Source organism: Aquarana catesbeiana, linkage group LG06 (genome assembly GCF_042186555.1).
Source record: "Aquarana catesbeiana isolate 2022-GZ linkage group LG06, ASM4218655v1, whole genome shotgun sequence".
NCBI lineage: Eukaryota > Metazoa > Chordata > Amphibia > Anura > Ranidae > Aquarana > Aquarana catesbeiana.
The window spans coordinates 243820484-243836505 of record NC_133329.1 but is presented as its reverse complement, the minus strand read 5'-3'; the positions used below and the strand labels follow the sequence as shown (position 1 = coordinate 243836505).

Here is a 16022-nt window from a genome sequence, read left to right as displayed (position 1 = left end):
CCCCTGTATTTGCTGCATTGGTGGACCTGTTGGTCCAGGTGCTGCAGTTGTCCGCTAGGTCGCTGGCGCAGTTACCCTGGTTGCTGAGCTCTCTGTTTCCTCAGTGGGGCTGAGACATGTATTTTGGGGGGCGACCCTGAATGGCAGCATGTCTCGCCTTGATCTTGTCTGGTTAAAGATACATTTTCCGGCTGTGTTCCTCCAAAGAGTTTTTTGCATGGTACATGCCTTATGGGGGTGCAGTAATTCAGGATGGAGTCTGTCCTCACAGCGGTAGCACTCCTTCATCAGGGGAACTTTCTGATTTCTATCGACACCGCGAATGCGACTTATGCATTCTGCTATGTGCCCATCTCCAGTACTTCCTCGGAATTTAGCCCACGGCTTTTGCGGCCTTCCACGGGTGTCCGAAAATTTAGCCTGCGGCGTTTGCGGTCTACTTCGGGCCGCGGGTGTCCGGCTGCCTGGACAATCTTCTTCTCTGACTACTCGACTACTCAGAGGGGCACCATAGTTCTTACAAAAGCCTTGACTGATTTCAGTTGGGGGCTATACTATCGGACGTCTGCTTGGCTCTGCCAGATTGTTGGATTATCAGAGCCTGACCCAAGCTTCAGCTCTGGCCAGTGTGTTTCTTCTCCCGGACAATACTCCGAAAGTTGCATGCTGCGTTTCTTTCATCCACCGTCTGGCAGGCGGGCTCCTCTGCGGATCTGCATGTGGGGTTCGTTTTTTGAGACAATTCTATTTGCATAGTTCCATACAAGCTCCCTTAGGGGAGATCCTGGCATAATATGACAAATACCCAGGGTATCTTGACAATCGGATTCGGCTGAGTTAGGAATCCAGAGTTTTTCCTAGTCTGGCCTCACTCTCCGGTTCTTCGGTGGGGTAAATCCTTTCTCCCCTTGTATTGAACAGGGTGGCCACCAATGCCAGTCTGTCTGGGTGGGAGAGGTCCTAGGACTGAGCGCTGCTCAGGGTTGTTGGACGTTGGTGAAATCTGGACTACCAAGTAATATCTCGGAACTTCATGCAAACAGACTAGTTGTGGATCATGGAAGGATCGACTTCGGGGGCTCCCGGTACGGTTCCAGTCTGGCAAGGCAACGGCGGTGGCTTATGTCCTTCACCAGGGCGGGCCAAGATGGGCTGTTGGCAGTATCCTCCGGTGGGCAGAGCGTCTCGTTCCGGCCCTTTCTGGCATACGCTTTCCAGGAGTAAAATACTGTAAAACGGATACCTCAGTTGGTTAGGGCGGACCACTGGGTAGGCCCTTCACCGGGCCGTGTTTCATAGTATTGGTCTCTGCTGGGGCACGCCTGAGGTAGTTCTGTTTTGCGTCTTGGCTCAACAGGACTGTACCGGTGTTTCTGGCAAGGTCACGGGAGCTTCTGGCGGCTCTAGTGACCCACGTTTTCTCTATGCCTTTCCTTCTCCAGCCTCTGCTGTGTCTTTTTGGCGGGATCACGGCTACGGTGATTTTGGTCATTCTATTGGATCTGGTTGGGTCCTGGTGGTCTAGGTACGCCGACCGGGTGTGCCCGGTCACCGACGTTTACCTTGGCCACTGCCTCTCAGGAAGGGCCTACTGTTTCATGGACCGTTCTTCCATCCTGTTTTTAGAGTCGCTAGTTTTTAACGGCCTGGCTGTGATGAGCCAGGTGCTGCGGCTTCCAACACTGCTGATGGGGGGCCTGGGTGGTCTTCTTCAGCGTCTCCTGGTCTCGCACTTCCTGGTGCGTACCTTTTTTATTTCAGGGGTTAGACGTCGGGAGATTCCAATATTTACTCTGGCTTGGGAGGTGGTCTCTTGGGGGTTATTACCTCCACTCACAGGGTGTCAAAAAGGGGGACGTTATCTTGTCGTTCACCTTACCCGGGTTAAGGTGGTGCTTTGCCCTTTTTTTACTGGGTTCCATCCTTGGATTTCCATTTGAATAAGCACATTGTGTTGCTTTTCTTGTGTCACTGGTCAGCACTTTCCAAGGAATTTGCCTTATCCGCCCTGAAGGGGTATTGGCGGATGGGCCAAGAAAGGGGCGTTCTGTTTTTTCTGCGACCCTTCTCCGGAGGGAGGGCTATTCGGTCAAGGATCGGGTGTCTCTTTCCTGTTATGGAGCTTTCTTCTCGGGCGCTTAGTGCTTCTGGGGCCTTCGGTCATCATGCGTCCGTTGTGCAAGTTTGCAAGGCAACCACTGGTCTTCGGTGTACTTGTTCGCTAGTCTCCGAAGTGAACGGGTTGGCATCTGCGGATGCCTCTTTTGGCCGCAAGTTTTTTTGCAGGCTGCTGGTTAGAGGGCCTGTTCCCTCTTGAAGGGGTATCATTCAGGTTGGGTTCCAGCGTGTCCTGGGTGAAGTTCCTGTTACCTGGTTGGCTCTTGTATTAGCCTTGGGATTTTTCGTTCTCCCACCCCTCATGTTTGGCACTGCTCTGGGACGTCCCTATCGTTATGAAGGCTGTGTCTGTCAATGAATGAATGAGAAAATAGGATTTTTTACTTACCGTAAAATCCATTTCTCTGAGTTCATTGACAGACACAGCACCCACACCTCTATGGAGTTCTTTTGAGACTTCTGTTACTGCTTGCTACTAAACTAAATACATAGAGCAGGGAGGGGATTATATACTAAGGACGGCCCATGGGCGTAGCCAGGTGCTCATTTCCTTTTTTGTTCTGCCTAGTCCTACTCCTAATAGAGGCAATATAACCCTATCGTTATGAAGGCTGTGTCTGTCCTTCAGGCCTTGCGCCCTTCGCTAAGCACCATGCAGAAGCTCCTGGCTAGTCTTCCTTTTTGCGGTAAAACAGCTATTTGGGATGTTTTGGATAATACATCCAAAGATATTTTATTGGGAAAAGTACCCCTTTTGCCATTTAAGAAAAGGAGTAAATGTATTTTAGTTTTAAAGCTCCTTCTTCTGTGCCAGTAGCATCAGCCTCCAGGCAGTAATGACAGCTTCCACCGTCAGGTTCAAAAGATAACCCCAGGGACAAAAGAGGTCTTGGGGGGAGGAAACCCACAAGATTCTGAAGCCTCCTTATGAGGAGGCGCCCCCGCTCGCTGAATAGGGGGAATTCTTCTGCAGTTCTTAAGGATCTGGCAGGAAGAGTGTCAAGACGAATGGGGGACTTCCTCAATAGCTCCAAGCTACAAACTGCAATTCCAAGTGTTCCCGTCTCTTCTTTTTCTCTGGATCCTTAGGAACGTTTGAGCTGAGAAGATGAGGTCTTTCTCTCAAACATTGGACCATCTTTTGGCAAAAAGCGATCATTGTGTCCCCCATGTAAGAGCAGAGGTTGGGGTTTGGTTAAATCCAAATGGACATTTTGGATCCCAAAATTCTAAATTCAATTCCTGAATATAACCACTCTTTTTTTTCTCATGGAGTCAATCCAATCAGTTATCTCCATCCTACAAGGAGGAGAACTTCTGGCATCAATCGACGTCAAAGATCCATAACTCCATATGCCCATTTCCTCGCTCACTAGTAATATCTACTTTTCAAGGTGGAAAATCTTCATTTTCAGTGTGTAGCTCTGCTTTCCGGTCTAGCTACTGCACCTTGAGTGTGTACAAAGGTTCTGGCCCCTCTTCTAGCCAGATTAAGGGCCCGAGGTATAACAATTATGGTTTCCTGGGCGATCTGTTCTTGATAGTCCAGTCGGTAGCCCGCTTAGACCAAAGTATGGTTACCACATTCAACTACCTGGAATATCTAGGTCGGAGTCTCAGCCTAGGAGAAATCTTCTTTAAAACCATGAAAAGGGCTAAGATACTTAGGTCTGATCATAGGTACACCCAGAAAAGGGTATTCTTGCCCCAGGCAAAGATCAGCGCCATTAAGGAACTGATTTAGGTGGTCGAAGCAAGATGAATTTGTCTATTCAACTTGGCATGAGGTTGTTGGGAAAGATGGTGGCTTCATTCGAGGCCGTTCCTTATGCTCAGTTTCATTCGGGACTGCTGCAAAACATTATCCTATCGGCTTCAACAAAGGGTTCAAGCTCTAGCTCTAGATTCCCAATGTGTCTGACTCCAAAGCCTATGGCCGCATCACCCTGAAAGCGCCCGATCTCGTCTGATCTTGGAGGATCAAAAGGGTCGGGCCTCGTTAGTACCCGGAAGGACCACCTAAAAATACCAGGTACTGTATGCTGGGTACGCCGGAGCCTCAGTTTATGGTTAATATTCAAAAATCTACAAAGAGGAAAATCATTCCTTCAGTTACCACGGAAGTGGACCAGATCAGAAATGATCTTGCCCATTATCATTCTAGAAATTCAGGCAGAGCACTTGGTTCTGAGGGCCTGAACGTTCAGTTTACGGTATTGTCCTGCCAGGATTCAATCCGACTATGCCACAACACTGGCCTATATTAATCACCAAGGGGGCACAAGAAGTTGTGCGGCCCAGAGAAACGTGAATCATATCCTATCTTGGGCAGAAAACAATTTACTTTACCTATTGGCAGTCTTCATTCTAGGAATAGAAAATTGGCAGGCGGACTACTTTTGCCAGCAGTTGTTCCCGGGAGAATGGTTCCTTCACCCCGATATCTTTCTGTCAATGTGTCAAAGATGGGGGATCCCAGACATAGATCTGTTTACATCCAGGTTCAACAAAGAAATCAGAAAGCGGAACAGATGCCTTGCTATTCCCGTGGAATCGGTTCTCACTAATTTATGCATTCCCTCCTATTCTGCCTGCTTCCACCACTTCTTTGCAGGATCATGCAGGAAGGGAAGTCAGTGATTCTTGTGGCCCAGGAAATCTTGGTATGCAGGGATCGTAAAAATGACAGTAGGGGACCCATGGACCCTATCGCCAAGGCCAGACCTTCTTTCGTAAGGTCCGGTATTCCATCCTATTTTACAAACACTAAATTTACCGGTTTGGCTATTGAGACCCATACTCTGAAGAAACATGGGCTGTCAGATTCAGTGGTTTCTTTCTTGGTTAATGCAAGGGAGCTGGCCTCCATAATTAAATATTATGGAGTCTGGGAAGCATGTGTCTCCTGGTGTGAAACCAGGGGTTGCACCCCAGGAAATAGGTCAAAGGTAGAATCCTTGACTTTCTGCAGATGGGGTGAGAAATAAAGCTGGCCTTAAGTGCTTTCTAAGGACAGGTCTTGGCCTTATCGGTATTATTTCAACAACCACTTGCTTTGCTTTATTTGGTTCGTAACTTTATTCAGGGAGTAACACGGCTTAATCCCTGGTTAGGTCACCCCTGAACCCTTGGGACTTGAATTTAGTTTTAGCGGCATTACAGAAACAGCCTTTTTTTGGACCGATACGACATATTCCCTTGGTCCTTTTTTGACAAGGAATCTATTTTTTCTGGTAACCATATCTGCTGCAAGAAGGGTATCAGACTTGGCTGCTTTTTCTTGTAAAGAGCCATATTATTATTATTCTCAAGGATAAGGTAGTATTGCGTCCTCATCCTGACTTTTTACCAAAGGTAGTATCAGGTTTTTCTCTAAACCAGGGTATTGTTCTATCTTCCTTTTTTCCAGAACCCTGTTTTATGGAAGAAAAAACATTACATTCTCTTGGTGAGAGCGGTCTACTTAAAGACGATTCGGAAAACGGATGTTTTTGTTCGTATTGCCTGAAGGCCCTAAAAGAGGACAGGCAGAATGGAAATCTACTATTCTAAATGGATTTGACAAGTAATCATTCGTTCTAGCTTATGGTTTAAAGAGGTAGTTTCTACCCTCTCAAATCAAAACGCACTCCTCTAGGGATGTTAATGCTTCGTGGGCAGTGCATCACCAAGCTTCAAGGCTGCAACTTGGTCTTCAATCCATACATTTACCAGATTCTATCACATGGATCTAAAAGACATGAGAATGTCGCCTTTGGGCGCAGTGTACTGCAGGCAGCAGTATAAGTCCTCTGATCTCATGGTGCCCTACTTTTGTTGTCTCCCTCCCCTCAGTTGGCATTGCTCTGGGACATCCCACATAGTAATTACTATGGCTCTGTGTCCCGTGATGTACGATTAAAGAAAATAGGATTTTTATAACAGCTTACCTGTAAAATCCTTTTCTTTTGAAGTACATCACGGGACACAGAGGTCCCGCCCCTCTTTCTAGTATACACGTGCATTGCTTTGCTACAAATCTGAGATGCTCCCGGTTTTGGAGGGGTTATATAGGGAGGCAACTTCCTGTTTAGGGTGTGCCAGTGTCCAGCACCTGAAGGTGGACTATAACCCACATAGTAATTACTGTGGCTCTGTGTCCTGTGATGTACTTCAAAAGAAAAGGATTTTACAGGTAAACTGTTATAAAAATCCTATTTTTCCACCCAAGAGACAGTGGCTTCTCCTTGGCTTAATCATTTGCACCTCTATGGGCAACATACACAATCTACCCTACTGGCTGATCTTAATCTATTTAAGCTTAGGAGTGGGTTCAAGTGTACTGATTCTGTCACGTGTTTCTGGAGAAGGATTCCCGAAATGCGTCAAACTGTAATCTGAATCTTTGCGTGTTGTGAACCCTATGTGGCATCTGTAGTCATAATTCATTTCTAAGTTTTGGATAGAGGGAAAAGGTTAGACTTTCAGCCATAAGAAATGGAGTGTGCATTAGAAGCAGCAGCAAGTCAGAGCCCACCCTATTTCCTGACTGGAGGATATCTATCATCTAGCCCTTTTCTCCTAGCTGTACTGTTCATGACCCACCTCTTTCAATTATTGGATATAAGTTCTTTCATTGATGAAGATTTAGCATCACACATGGGCATTACTTAGAGCAGTCTATAGCCTTCCTTGGAGTTCCCACTCCTCCAGACTGTCTTCCACCCATCAGATAATTTTGATTAGGGTTGCACCGATACTGGTATCGGTGCTGATACTAAGCATTTGGACGATTATTCGTACTCGTGCAAATGTGCCAATACTAGAAACCGATACCTTCAGGTTTGGTTCTTTCATCTGTCAGTGGGTTTCCCCGCTGACAGATAAAATGTATACAAAAGAATGCAGGCAATTATCAGTTGTTAAGGAGTGGGGCCGCCACGTACTTAACGGATAAAGTTTCAGCTGTCGGGATTTCCCTGCCCCGCCCCCTCCTGTGCCAGCCATGCCCCTCCCCCTTAGCTTTGTGTCCTCCAGGCGATGTGCTTCTCCTCGGGCTCCTCTGCGGGTGGCTGCCGGGTGAATAGTGTGTCCTGCACTGAGCCAGGCTTTGCTCCCCCTTCCCCTCCCTCCTCCTTTCCCCTCCCGCATATACAAACGATAACCCCCTCCCCGTTTCTTCACCCTAACCAAAAACGCCCCTCCCTGTCTCTCCACCCTAAACAATAACCCCCCGCCCCTCCAACCTAAACAAAAACCCACCTCTCCATTCTAAACAAACCTCCCAGCCTCTCAACCTTAAACAATAACCCCCTCCCCCTCCTAAACAACCCCTTCGCCGCCTATCTCGGTCAGTTCGGCCGCCGGCAGTGGCGTAGCATGGGGAGGCGCAAAATTATTACTGTGCCGTGCCAAATCTGCTGACAGTGCCGCCCCAAATGTGCTGGGTGTTGCGGCCATGTTATTCATCCTTTGTAATAGCAATAACATTGATCAAAAAAAAAGTTAAAGGTACATTGTTAAAAAAAAAAAAAAAAAAAAATTTAAAAATAGGTATCTCTAATTTGTATCGGTGAGTACTTAAGGAAAAGTATCGGTACTCTGTCTTAAAAAAAAAAACCTGGTATCAGTGCAACCCTAATTTTGTTATTTGCATAATTTCTCCCATGAGCCAGCAAGGGCTTTTATCAGGACTGAGGGCACTTGATAGGAGTACTGAGGCTGGCTGCTGTGATGTTTTCATATGTACAGTAACCTGCCAACTCCTCCTTCTAGCCATGATCTGTCTGCATCACACAGACAAGCACAAAGACCCAGTGATAGTGCCAGGTCTAAAAAAACAAAAAAAAAAAAAGTATTTCGTATGTCAATGAGGAGAGAGGGAGGAACCAGGGAAGGCAAAATATAAGCAGATTAATCTTCAATATTAAGATCTGAAGTATAACCAAGCAGTGCAAAAAATAATCAATTGTCTAGTTGAAGATCTCTGTTTTGTAGGCATGCTAAGATACTAATAGACTGCCTTTTCTCTGTCCCATTTGTTTTCCTCAGCTGATACAGAGGATGTCTGCATTGTGGAACGACTGTTTTCCAGTAGTTTGGTTGCTATTGTCAGTCTTAAAGCGCCACGAAAACTTAAAGTATGCCATTTTAAAAAAGGAACAGAAATCTGTAACTACAGCTACTCTAACACAATTTTGGCTGTAAAGCTAAATCGGCAGGTAAGGATGTGACCAATGTATTAAAATAGTCACTATGAACATCTCTGTAAAGTTTATCTAATATATCATGATTGGGTGAAGATGAAAAGGAAGCAATAACTACTTTGGCAATAGCAAATAAGACTTTTATAACCTGTTTAATACTTTTGTTAAATCTTTCTCATGAATCCTAAGATTTTATTGTCCGTGCATTCATCCGCTAAGTGATTTCTGAATGGTGTAGGGGCATGGTACGATCCTCGGTGACTTGCTCTTTGCATGCAAACTGAAAAATCAAATCTCCTTTCTCCTGTGTGTTTTTTTATTTTTTTATACACAAGCTTATGCTGACTGTACACATGGGAACTATCGGGTATAAAACCATCTCTGGAGTATAGGCCAGTGAATATTTTATAACACATTTAGCTGAGCATTCCCTTGTCGCATTCACCCTATTTAAAATGGGCCAAATGTCTATTTGTCAATGTGACAACCAGTAAATGGGTGCTGTCACGTTTTACAGTATGCTGTAATTCAGCTGGCAAATTTGGTGATCATTGGTCTCCATTGTGCAAAAACTGTTAAACTGATCTAATCTCATGAGTCATGTGTCTCTGTGGTTTACGTTTTATGTTGCATTTGAGTAAATTATTCTAGCATGTATTACTATATGCTACTTGGCTTCCTCAGATTGCTTGCTCACTTCTCTACCAGTGTGAAGTTGGTTAGATAACTGGGTGACAGGGAAGTGCTAAATCATGCTTGAAACATTTGTGTGTCACCTGTAGACATGGGCCGAAAACCCCCTGTTCGGTTCGCAGCAGAACTCCTGACCAGGGGAAAAGTTCTTACCCGAATTGCGAACCCCATTGAAGTCTATAGGAGCCGAAGAGGAAAAATAAAAAGTGCCCATTGTGAACGCGTATTCAAGGAATTGGCCATAAAAGTGGTATGAGGGTTCGGGTACTGCCCTGGGGGACATGTATCAATGCAAAAAAAAATTTAAAGATTGTTTTTTCAGGAACAGTGATTTTAATGATGATTAACCATTTCCCGCCCAGCCTATAGCAGAATGACGGCCGGGAAGTGGTTCAGCTATCCTGGCTGGGCATCATATGACGTCCAGCATGATAACAAGCCAGTGTGCACCCGCAACGCGGTGATCGGTGGTGTGGCAACTGACGCACTGCATCTCCGATCTTGGTAAAGAGCCTCTGTTATAGGCTCTTTACCACGTGATCAGCTGCGTCCAATCACAAGTGATCACAGTGTAAATAGGAAGAGCCGTTTGTCAGTGCGAGTGGATGAAAAGCTGATAGCCCCCCCACCCAGGACCACCAGGGATGCCAATCAATGCCCAATAGGGATGGCACTCGGTGTCCATCAGTGATGCCTGCCAGTGCCGCCTATGAGTGCCCGCCAGTGCTGCATATAGGTGCCACCTCATTAGTACTGCCTCATCGGTGAAGGAGAAAACTTAGTTACAAAGATTTGTAAACGGAGACAAAAACTATTTATTTTTGTTTTTATTCAAAATCTTCTGTCTTTTTTTATTTTTATCGCAATAAAAAAACCCCACTTCTGATCAAATACCACCAAAAGAAAGCTCTATTTGTGGGGGGAAAAAATTGTCATTCAAAATGCAACAGTGCTGAAAATTGGTATGGGCAGGAAGGGGGGAAATTGCCCAGTATTGAAGTGGTTAAAGTGCAAACAATAAAAATGAAAAATCCTTTAAATATAGTGCCTGGGGGGGTCCCCTTAGTCTGCCTGTAAAGTGGCGCATCTGTAGCATGCATAGAACATGCTGCAGCAAAAATTGCATTTCTTAAGGGAAAAAAAAAAAACCACGACTCAAATCACGCATGGGAAAGATACAAATACAGAACGATAAAGTTGCTGCGCACACCGGATAATAAAATATGTGAAGGTTCCCCCAAAGAGGGGATTTTTAGCAGCAAAGTACATAAATACTACGGAATTCAAGGAAAAGTGTTTTTATTATTAAAATTTATTGACGTACAATACAATGACGTACAATTGACGGAACCCCCGTGCCGAGCTCATATTTTAACCTTCATGGTAAAAAATCTTTTGTACGTCAGTAAATTTTATTAATAAAAACACTTTTCCTTAAATTCCTTGGTATTTATGTACTTTGCTGCTAAAAAAAAAAGCCCTCTTTGGGGGAACCTTCCCATATTTCACGACTCGAATCGCATTTAAATTGACCCGCAGTTGCAATTGCCGTTACCCGGCTATTGAAAAAAAATATAAAGAAAAAAAAACATTGTGGGGTCCCTCCCCCAGTCCATGCCAGACTCTTATCCAAGCATGCAGCTTGACCCCCTACCCATTCACCAAAAAAGTGTAAAAGTAAATAAACTATTTTTAACTATTTTTTAATTAAAAAATAAAAGAACAGTCGCTCCCCAATGTAAATTCATCATCCGAAAAAGAAAGTAAATGCTCTGCCTTCATTGACGGCCAAATGCCTCCTCTGCTGTTTAACAGTTCTTTTATAGGTAAGAGCGGAACCACCTGGCGACATGCCCTTGTGACCGCATGGACCAATTCATGCTTGGTTGTGACGTCACAAGGGGCGGTGCCACCAGGTGCCGTGGCCAGGTGGCCCTGCCCTTACCTTTTTAGAAGAACTTTCAAACGGAGGAGGAGGCATTCAGCGGTCGTCAATGAATGCTCAGCAGTTTTTTTTTTTTTTTTTTTTATCAGCAGTGTTTTGACAATAAAACGCCAAATGCTGCAATATGCGCCTAAGCTAATCTAAATGCTACTAAACGCTAGGCACGTTTAGCATTTCAGCATTTATTTCAAGTGCCAGAATAAATTAAAATTCTGGCCAAAGAAAAACGCCCAAACTCCAAACGCTGCTAAACTCTGCTAAGCTGATTTGAGAAAATACAGCTTAGGTGAGTATATAAGACTGATTTTCTCCTGTCAAGAGAAACAGCGTTTACAATAAACCAGTGTGCATAAGGCCTTCCAGCAAATCTGTAAGGTGACCTTACACTGGACCCTCTCTCCATCCCACCCGGTCCTGCTGTACCAAATTGCTGTGATATCCCCCGCTGTCAGACAGCAAAAAGCCACTTTACCTGTTCGTAGATTTGAACCCCCCCCCCCACGTCTTAATCTCATGTCCGTTTTGCTTAGCCAGTATGGATTACAGGGATTCTAGTTGTCAGCACCATCACATGAATGGCACTGACCAGTCAGAGGCTGTCCAGCCCGTACTGTCAGCACGGAGAAGAAGCTGCCTGGATTTCAAATCCCTGGCTTGGTGAAGCGGGTGGTTGGGGCAATCTGGTACAGCAGGACCAGGTGGGATGGGGAATAAGGTCCAGTGTAAGGTCACCTTACAAATTTTCTGTAAAGGTAAACTTGGACTTCAACGCAAGTTTAGGAACAGCAGTGTGCCTAAATGTAGGAAACTTGCTATAGCATGTAAAAAATCCATTCACTAGTTTATGGAAGATGAATATGGCAAAAAGATAAGAATTGTAAAACAATCTATCTACATGGACAGCAAGTGAGAGGCTGATAAGATACATGTGACCAAGGCAAAAATAGAACAGTCAGAGTTAAAGTAATCAGTGTCCAGAGCAGGGCAAACAGTATGAGGCCTGCTTTAGAAGGTATAAACATGAAGTGCCTGGGGATTGTGAAAACAATCTTTTTAAACGTGCTAATATTTCCTGTCGGTATGAGAACTCCTACCTGTCAGCATTAGCAGTGTTTCAGCGCTGATCTGGTAGTGAGCAATGTGGCTGGGGAGCACAGCAAGATCCACAGGTTATTTGACATGATATGACCTCATCACAAGTATTTGTTTTCTCTTCTCTGGAGTTGGTTCTTACAAAATGTTATATATGCAACTGATTTACAGCATAGGTACTATATAAAATAATAAATGGAGTTGGGCTTTAATTACCCAAGGATCATTGTTTATAACTGCACAAAAATAAAATGATTATTCTTGCTCCCTAGAGGCTGATTGTATGCCTTGAGGAGTCTCTCTACATACACAACATAAGAGACATGAAAGTCCTGCACACTATTCGAGAAACTCCTCCTAACCCTGCAGGTATGCTTCCCTTTGTTTCCTCACAAAATAAATGTCTAAATATTACACATCTGTGTATAGTAATGTATACCTAAATTGTGTGTTTTTAATTTTGTTTACTACCTTCATGGAAAAACTTCTGCCCCCCTTTTTTATTTCAGAAACAATTTTGATGTACAGATAAGCATACCAAGAAGAATTTAGTAAAACTGGAGCAACTGTTCATAACAACCAGTCAGTCAGCTGTTTAGCTTTCATTTTCAAAGCTTATCTAAGCTGATTGGTCATTATGCACAGCTGTTCCAGATTCTGGCTGCTACCCTGCTACCGTTTTAAATTTCCTCCACTGTGTCTGATGGGGTATTGTAGAGAATATTGGATATTTTGACTAGATATATTTTAGATGGTACAAATATTTATCTAAAACTCAGGTGTGGTGTGTTTTTTTTTTTTTTTTTTTTTAGGTCTATGTGCACTGTCCATTAATGGAGACAACTGCTATTTAGCATATCCTGGTAGTGCATCTATTGGAGAGGTCCAGGTCTTTGACACTGTTAATCTGGTAAGTGCTGGTTGTAGGGATGCACCAATAATGTTTTGAGTACATACAAAATGAATGAGCGCAAATTCCACTGCAAAGAATCGCATGCGATTTAAACAGGAGTGCAGTGCGATTCCTGTCCAAATTGCGTGCGATTTCCCCCACTGCTACTGTGTGTGAACTCAGTAAAGAAAGCGAAGCGCCATGTAGTGCAGCAATAGGCAATTTATTAAAATGTTGTTATAACAACTCGCAAAGTAAATATCTTGTCAAATTTATATCTGTATTGTCCCCAATCCCCCCCCCCCCCCCCCCCCCCGCCACGATGATAGTAAACAGCCGCTGGAGGTGCTTACAGCACTGGATTCTGGGACTCCTGTGGGTATAAGGTGGAAGTAATGTCAGCTTGGGGTGGATCACCAGACATCTCCAGCCATATGAGCACCTCCAATGGCCGTAGTTTGCTATCATCGGCGGTACAATGTCACCCGCCATTGCTAGTTTGGAGTTCAGCTTCAAGTGAAAACCCAGGTAAACTGTACCTGTTATTTTACAAATCTATATTATATTTCTTTATTGTACATCCCAGGACATGTGGATCTTCATATCTATTATGATAATGCTATGCTGCCACCTTCAGGTGATTGGATACTGGCAAAAAGACAGTAAATCCCCACCTAGGCATAACCTCTCATCTAGGCAAGTCTTGTTTTTTTGATAGTTTTGTAGGTGATGGTCATGATTATGCATTCTCTGCACAAAAACTAGCTTCTCAAGAATTCCACCTGTGATTAGTTAACTGGCTCTGCAGGATTCCTTTATGTCAAATAGTGCTTTACCAAATCACTCTATAGTTGCTAAGTATTAAAAGACATTGTGGAATAAATTATAACAAAACAGTTTCCATAAAGGTGATAGTGTAATATCTATCACACCTCACCTACCCCAGTAGGTGAGTACTAAAAGTTATCACCAAAAATGTAATGGCTTACAAATTAGTGTATAAAACATCCAGACATGAATATCATGATAGTATAGTGATCCTCTGCTTGTAACAGTGCGTATAGTGTCCAAGCCCAAAATACAGGATGTTAGTGAACCAAATCCAAAAAAAAATTCAAAGAATCGCACCAAAATGTAATTTTCGCACCATATACAAAAACATATAAGTGTATACATATAGTGTTCCAATCATAAAATCAAGGTGTATATAAACCCAAGATGCAAAAGAAAAACCAAAAAAAAAATGCAAAAAAAAAAAACCGCACTAAAAAACAGAAAAAATACAAAAATCGCACCAAAATGAAAAATTACACCAAGATGCAGTTTATCGCACCGTGTACAAAAGACACATAGGTGCATTCATCCCAATGAAGGTGACTGTTCGTGTTTAGAGGAATTGTAGCAGGTGACTTTAGTGATCACAGAATCTTGACAGGTGACTTGCGTGCTCCCCCTCAAGGGTCCCCACTCACCAGATCGTACTACCCCTACAGGGGTAATGCGCATGTAGCTCCTTAGGTTGGCAGGTAACCACTGGTGTCAGCCTTTGCAGTTCCTTGAGCAGCCTTGGGATATCCGGGTTGTGATAGATGTAGTTTTCATAATCCTCATAAAAAAGAGAAATTGGCTCCCATAGTGCAGTATAACCAAAACTTCCGTTTATTAAAAGGTTATTTAAAAATTTATAAAAACAAACAGACAAAAAAATGCAGTTCATGCAGCGTAATGCCTAGTCCCATAGGGGCTGCACTTGCTGGTATAAAGCATAGGCAACCGAGCTGTAGGTGGACAGCATGCACTCTGGTTGCATTCCACCCACTCGCTCAGCTTCCTGGAAGTCACGTGCTGTGCGTAGTGACGCCGTACGCGTTTTGTCATAGACGTCTTCAGCGGCAATGTCTTACCACTGCACGTCACGTATTTTATAAGGAGTGGCTTGTAACCTTGCCCCCTTAAAACCGACCCGCCCAGCTAATACTGGGAACCAGGAAACCCATGCATCGCATAACAATGCTAAATAGGTGCCCATCCCGGGGGGGACCAAATATGGTTTCAGGTGAAGGTAGATAATAATACACCTACTCTCCCTTAATAGCATCATAAACTTCATAAACACAAATCAGTTAATACAGAGACCGAGGTAAATATAGCAATATAAGATACATTTGTACCATTAGTATATAATCTAATTGCCCCAGAATCCCCCTAGTGGCTAAGGATAAAATCTTAAGGATAAACTTAGTAAGAGAGCAAAGCCAGATATTAACCAGTAAAACTGTCTGAATACCCATCAATCATTACTGATTACTCAAGCCCTTTGGCCCGTAATGTGTACAAAGTGACACAGAATAGGGTTAAGGATAAAATGAAAATAAAGGTAAACCTAGAATTACGATTAAAGGAAAAAAGTACCTATAGAGATATAAAAATAAAATAGATTGCCTAGTCCAATGATTTGTGTTTATGAAGTTTATGGTGCTATTAAGGGAGAGTGGGTGTATTATCTACCTTCACCTGAAACCATATTTGGTCCGCCCCGGGATGGGCACCTATTTAACATCGTTATGTGATGCATGGGTTTCCTGGTTCCCAGTATTAGCTGGGCGGGTCGGTTTTAAGTGGGCGGGGTTACAAGCCACTCTCCCTTATAAAATACGTGACGTGCAGTGGTAAGACATTGCCGCTGAAGACGTCTGTCGAAACGCGTACGGCGTCACTACGCACAGCACGTGACTTCCAGGAAGCTGAGCGAGTGGGTGGAACGCAACCAGAGTGCATGCTGTCCACCTACAGCTCGGTTGCCTATGCTTTATACCGGCAAGTGCAGCACCTATGGGACTCGGCATTACGCTGCATGAACTGCATTTTTTTTGCCTGTTTGTTTTTATACATTTTTTAAATAACCTTTTAATAAACGGACGTTTTGGTTATACGGCACTATGGGAGCCAATTTCTCTTTTTTATGAGGATTATGAAAACTAAATCTATCACAACCCGGATATCCCAAGGCTGCTCAAGAAACTGCAAAGGCTGACGCCAGTGGTTACCTGCCAACCTAAGGAGCTACATGCACATTACCCCTGTAGGGGTAGTAGGA

General features: G+C 43.9%; 1 protein-coding gene across 1 annotated transcript in view; it reads left to right on the top strand.

Annotated features, from left to right (window-relative positions):
* The window catches only part of WIPI2 (WD repeat domain, phosphoinositide interacting 2), an 80118-nt gene that overhangs the window by 25983 nt on the left and 38113 nt on the right, over positions 1-16022 (top strand). Inside the window, exons 3-5 of the mRNA XM_073633110.1 lie at positions 8149-8318; positions 12306-12402; positions 12846-12943. Of these exons, the coding sequence (XP_073489211.1) occupies positions 8149-8318; positions 12306-12402; positions 12846-12943 (365 nt within the window). The remainder of the gene's footprint in view (positions 1-8148; positions 8319-12305; positions 12403-12845; positions 12944-16022) is intronic.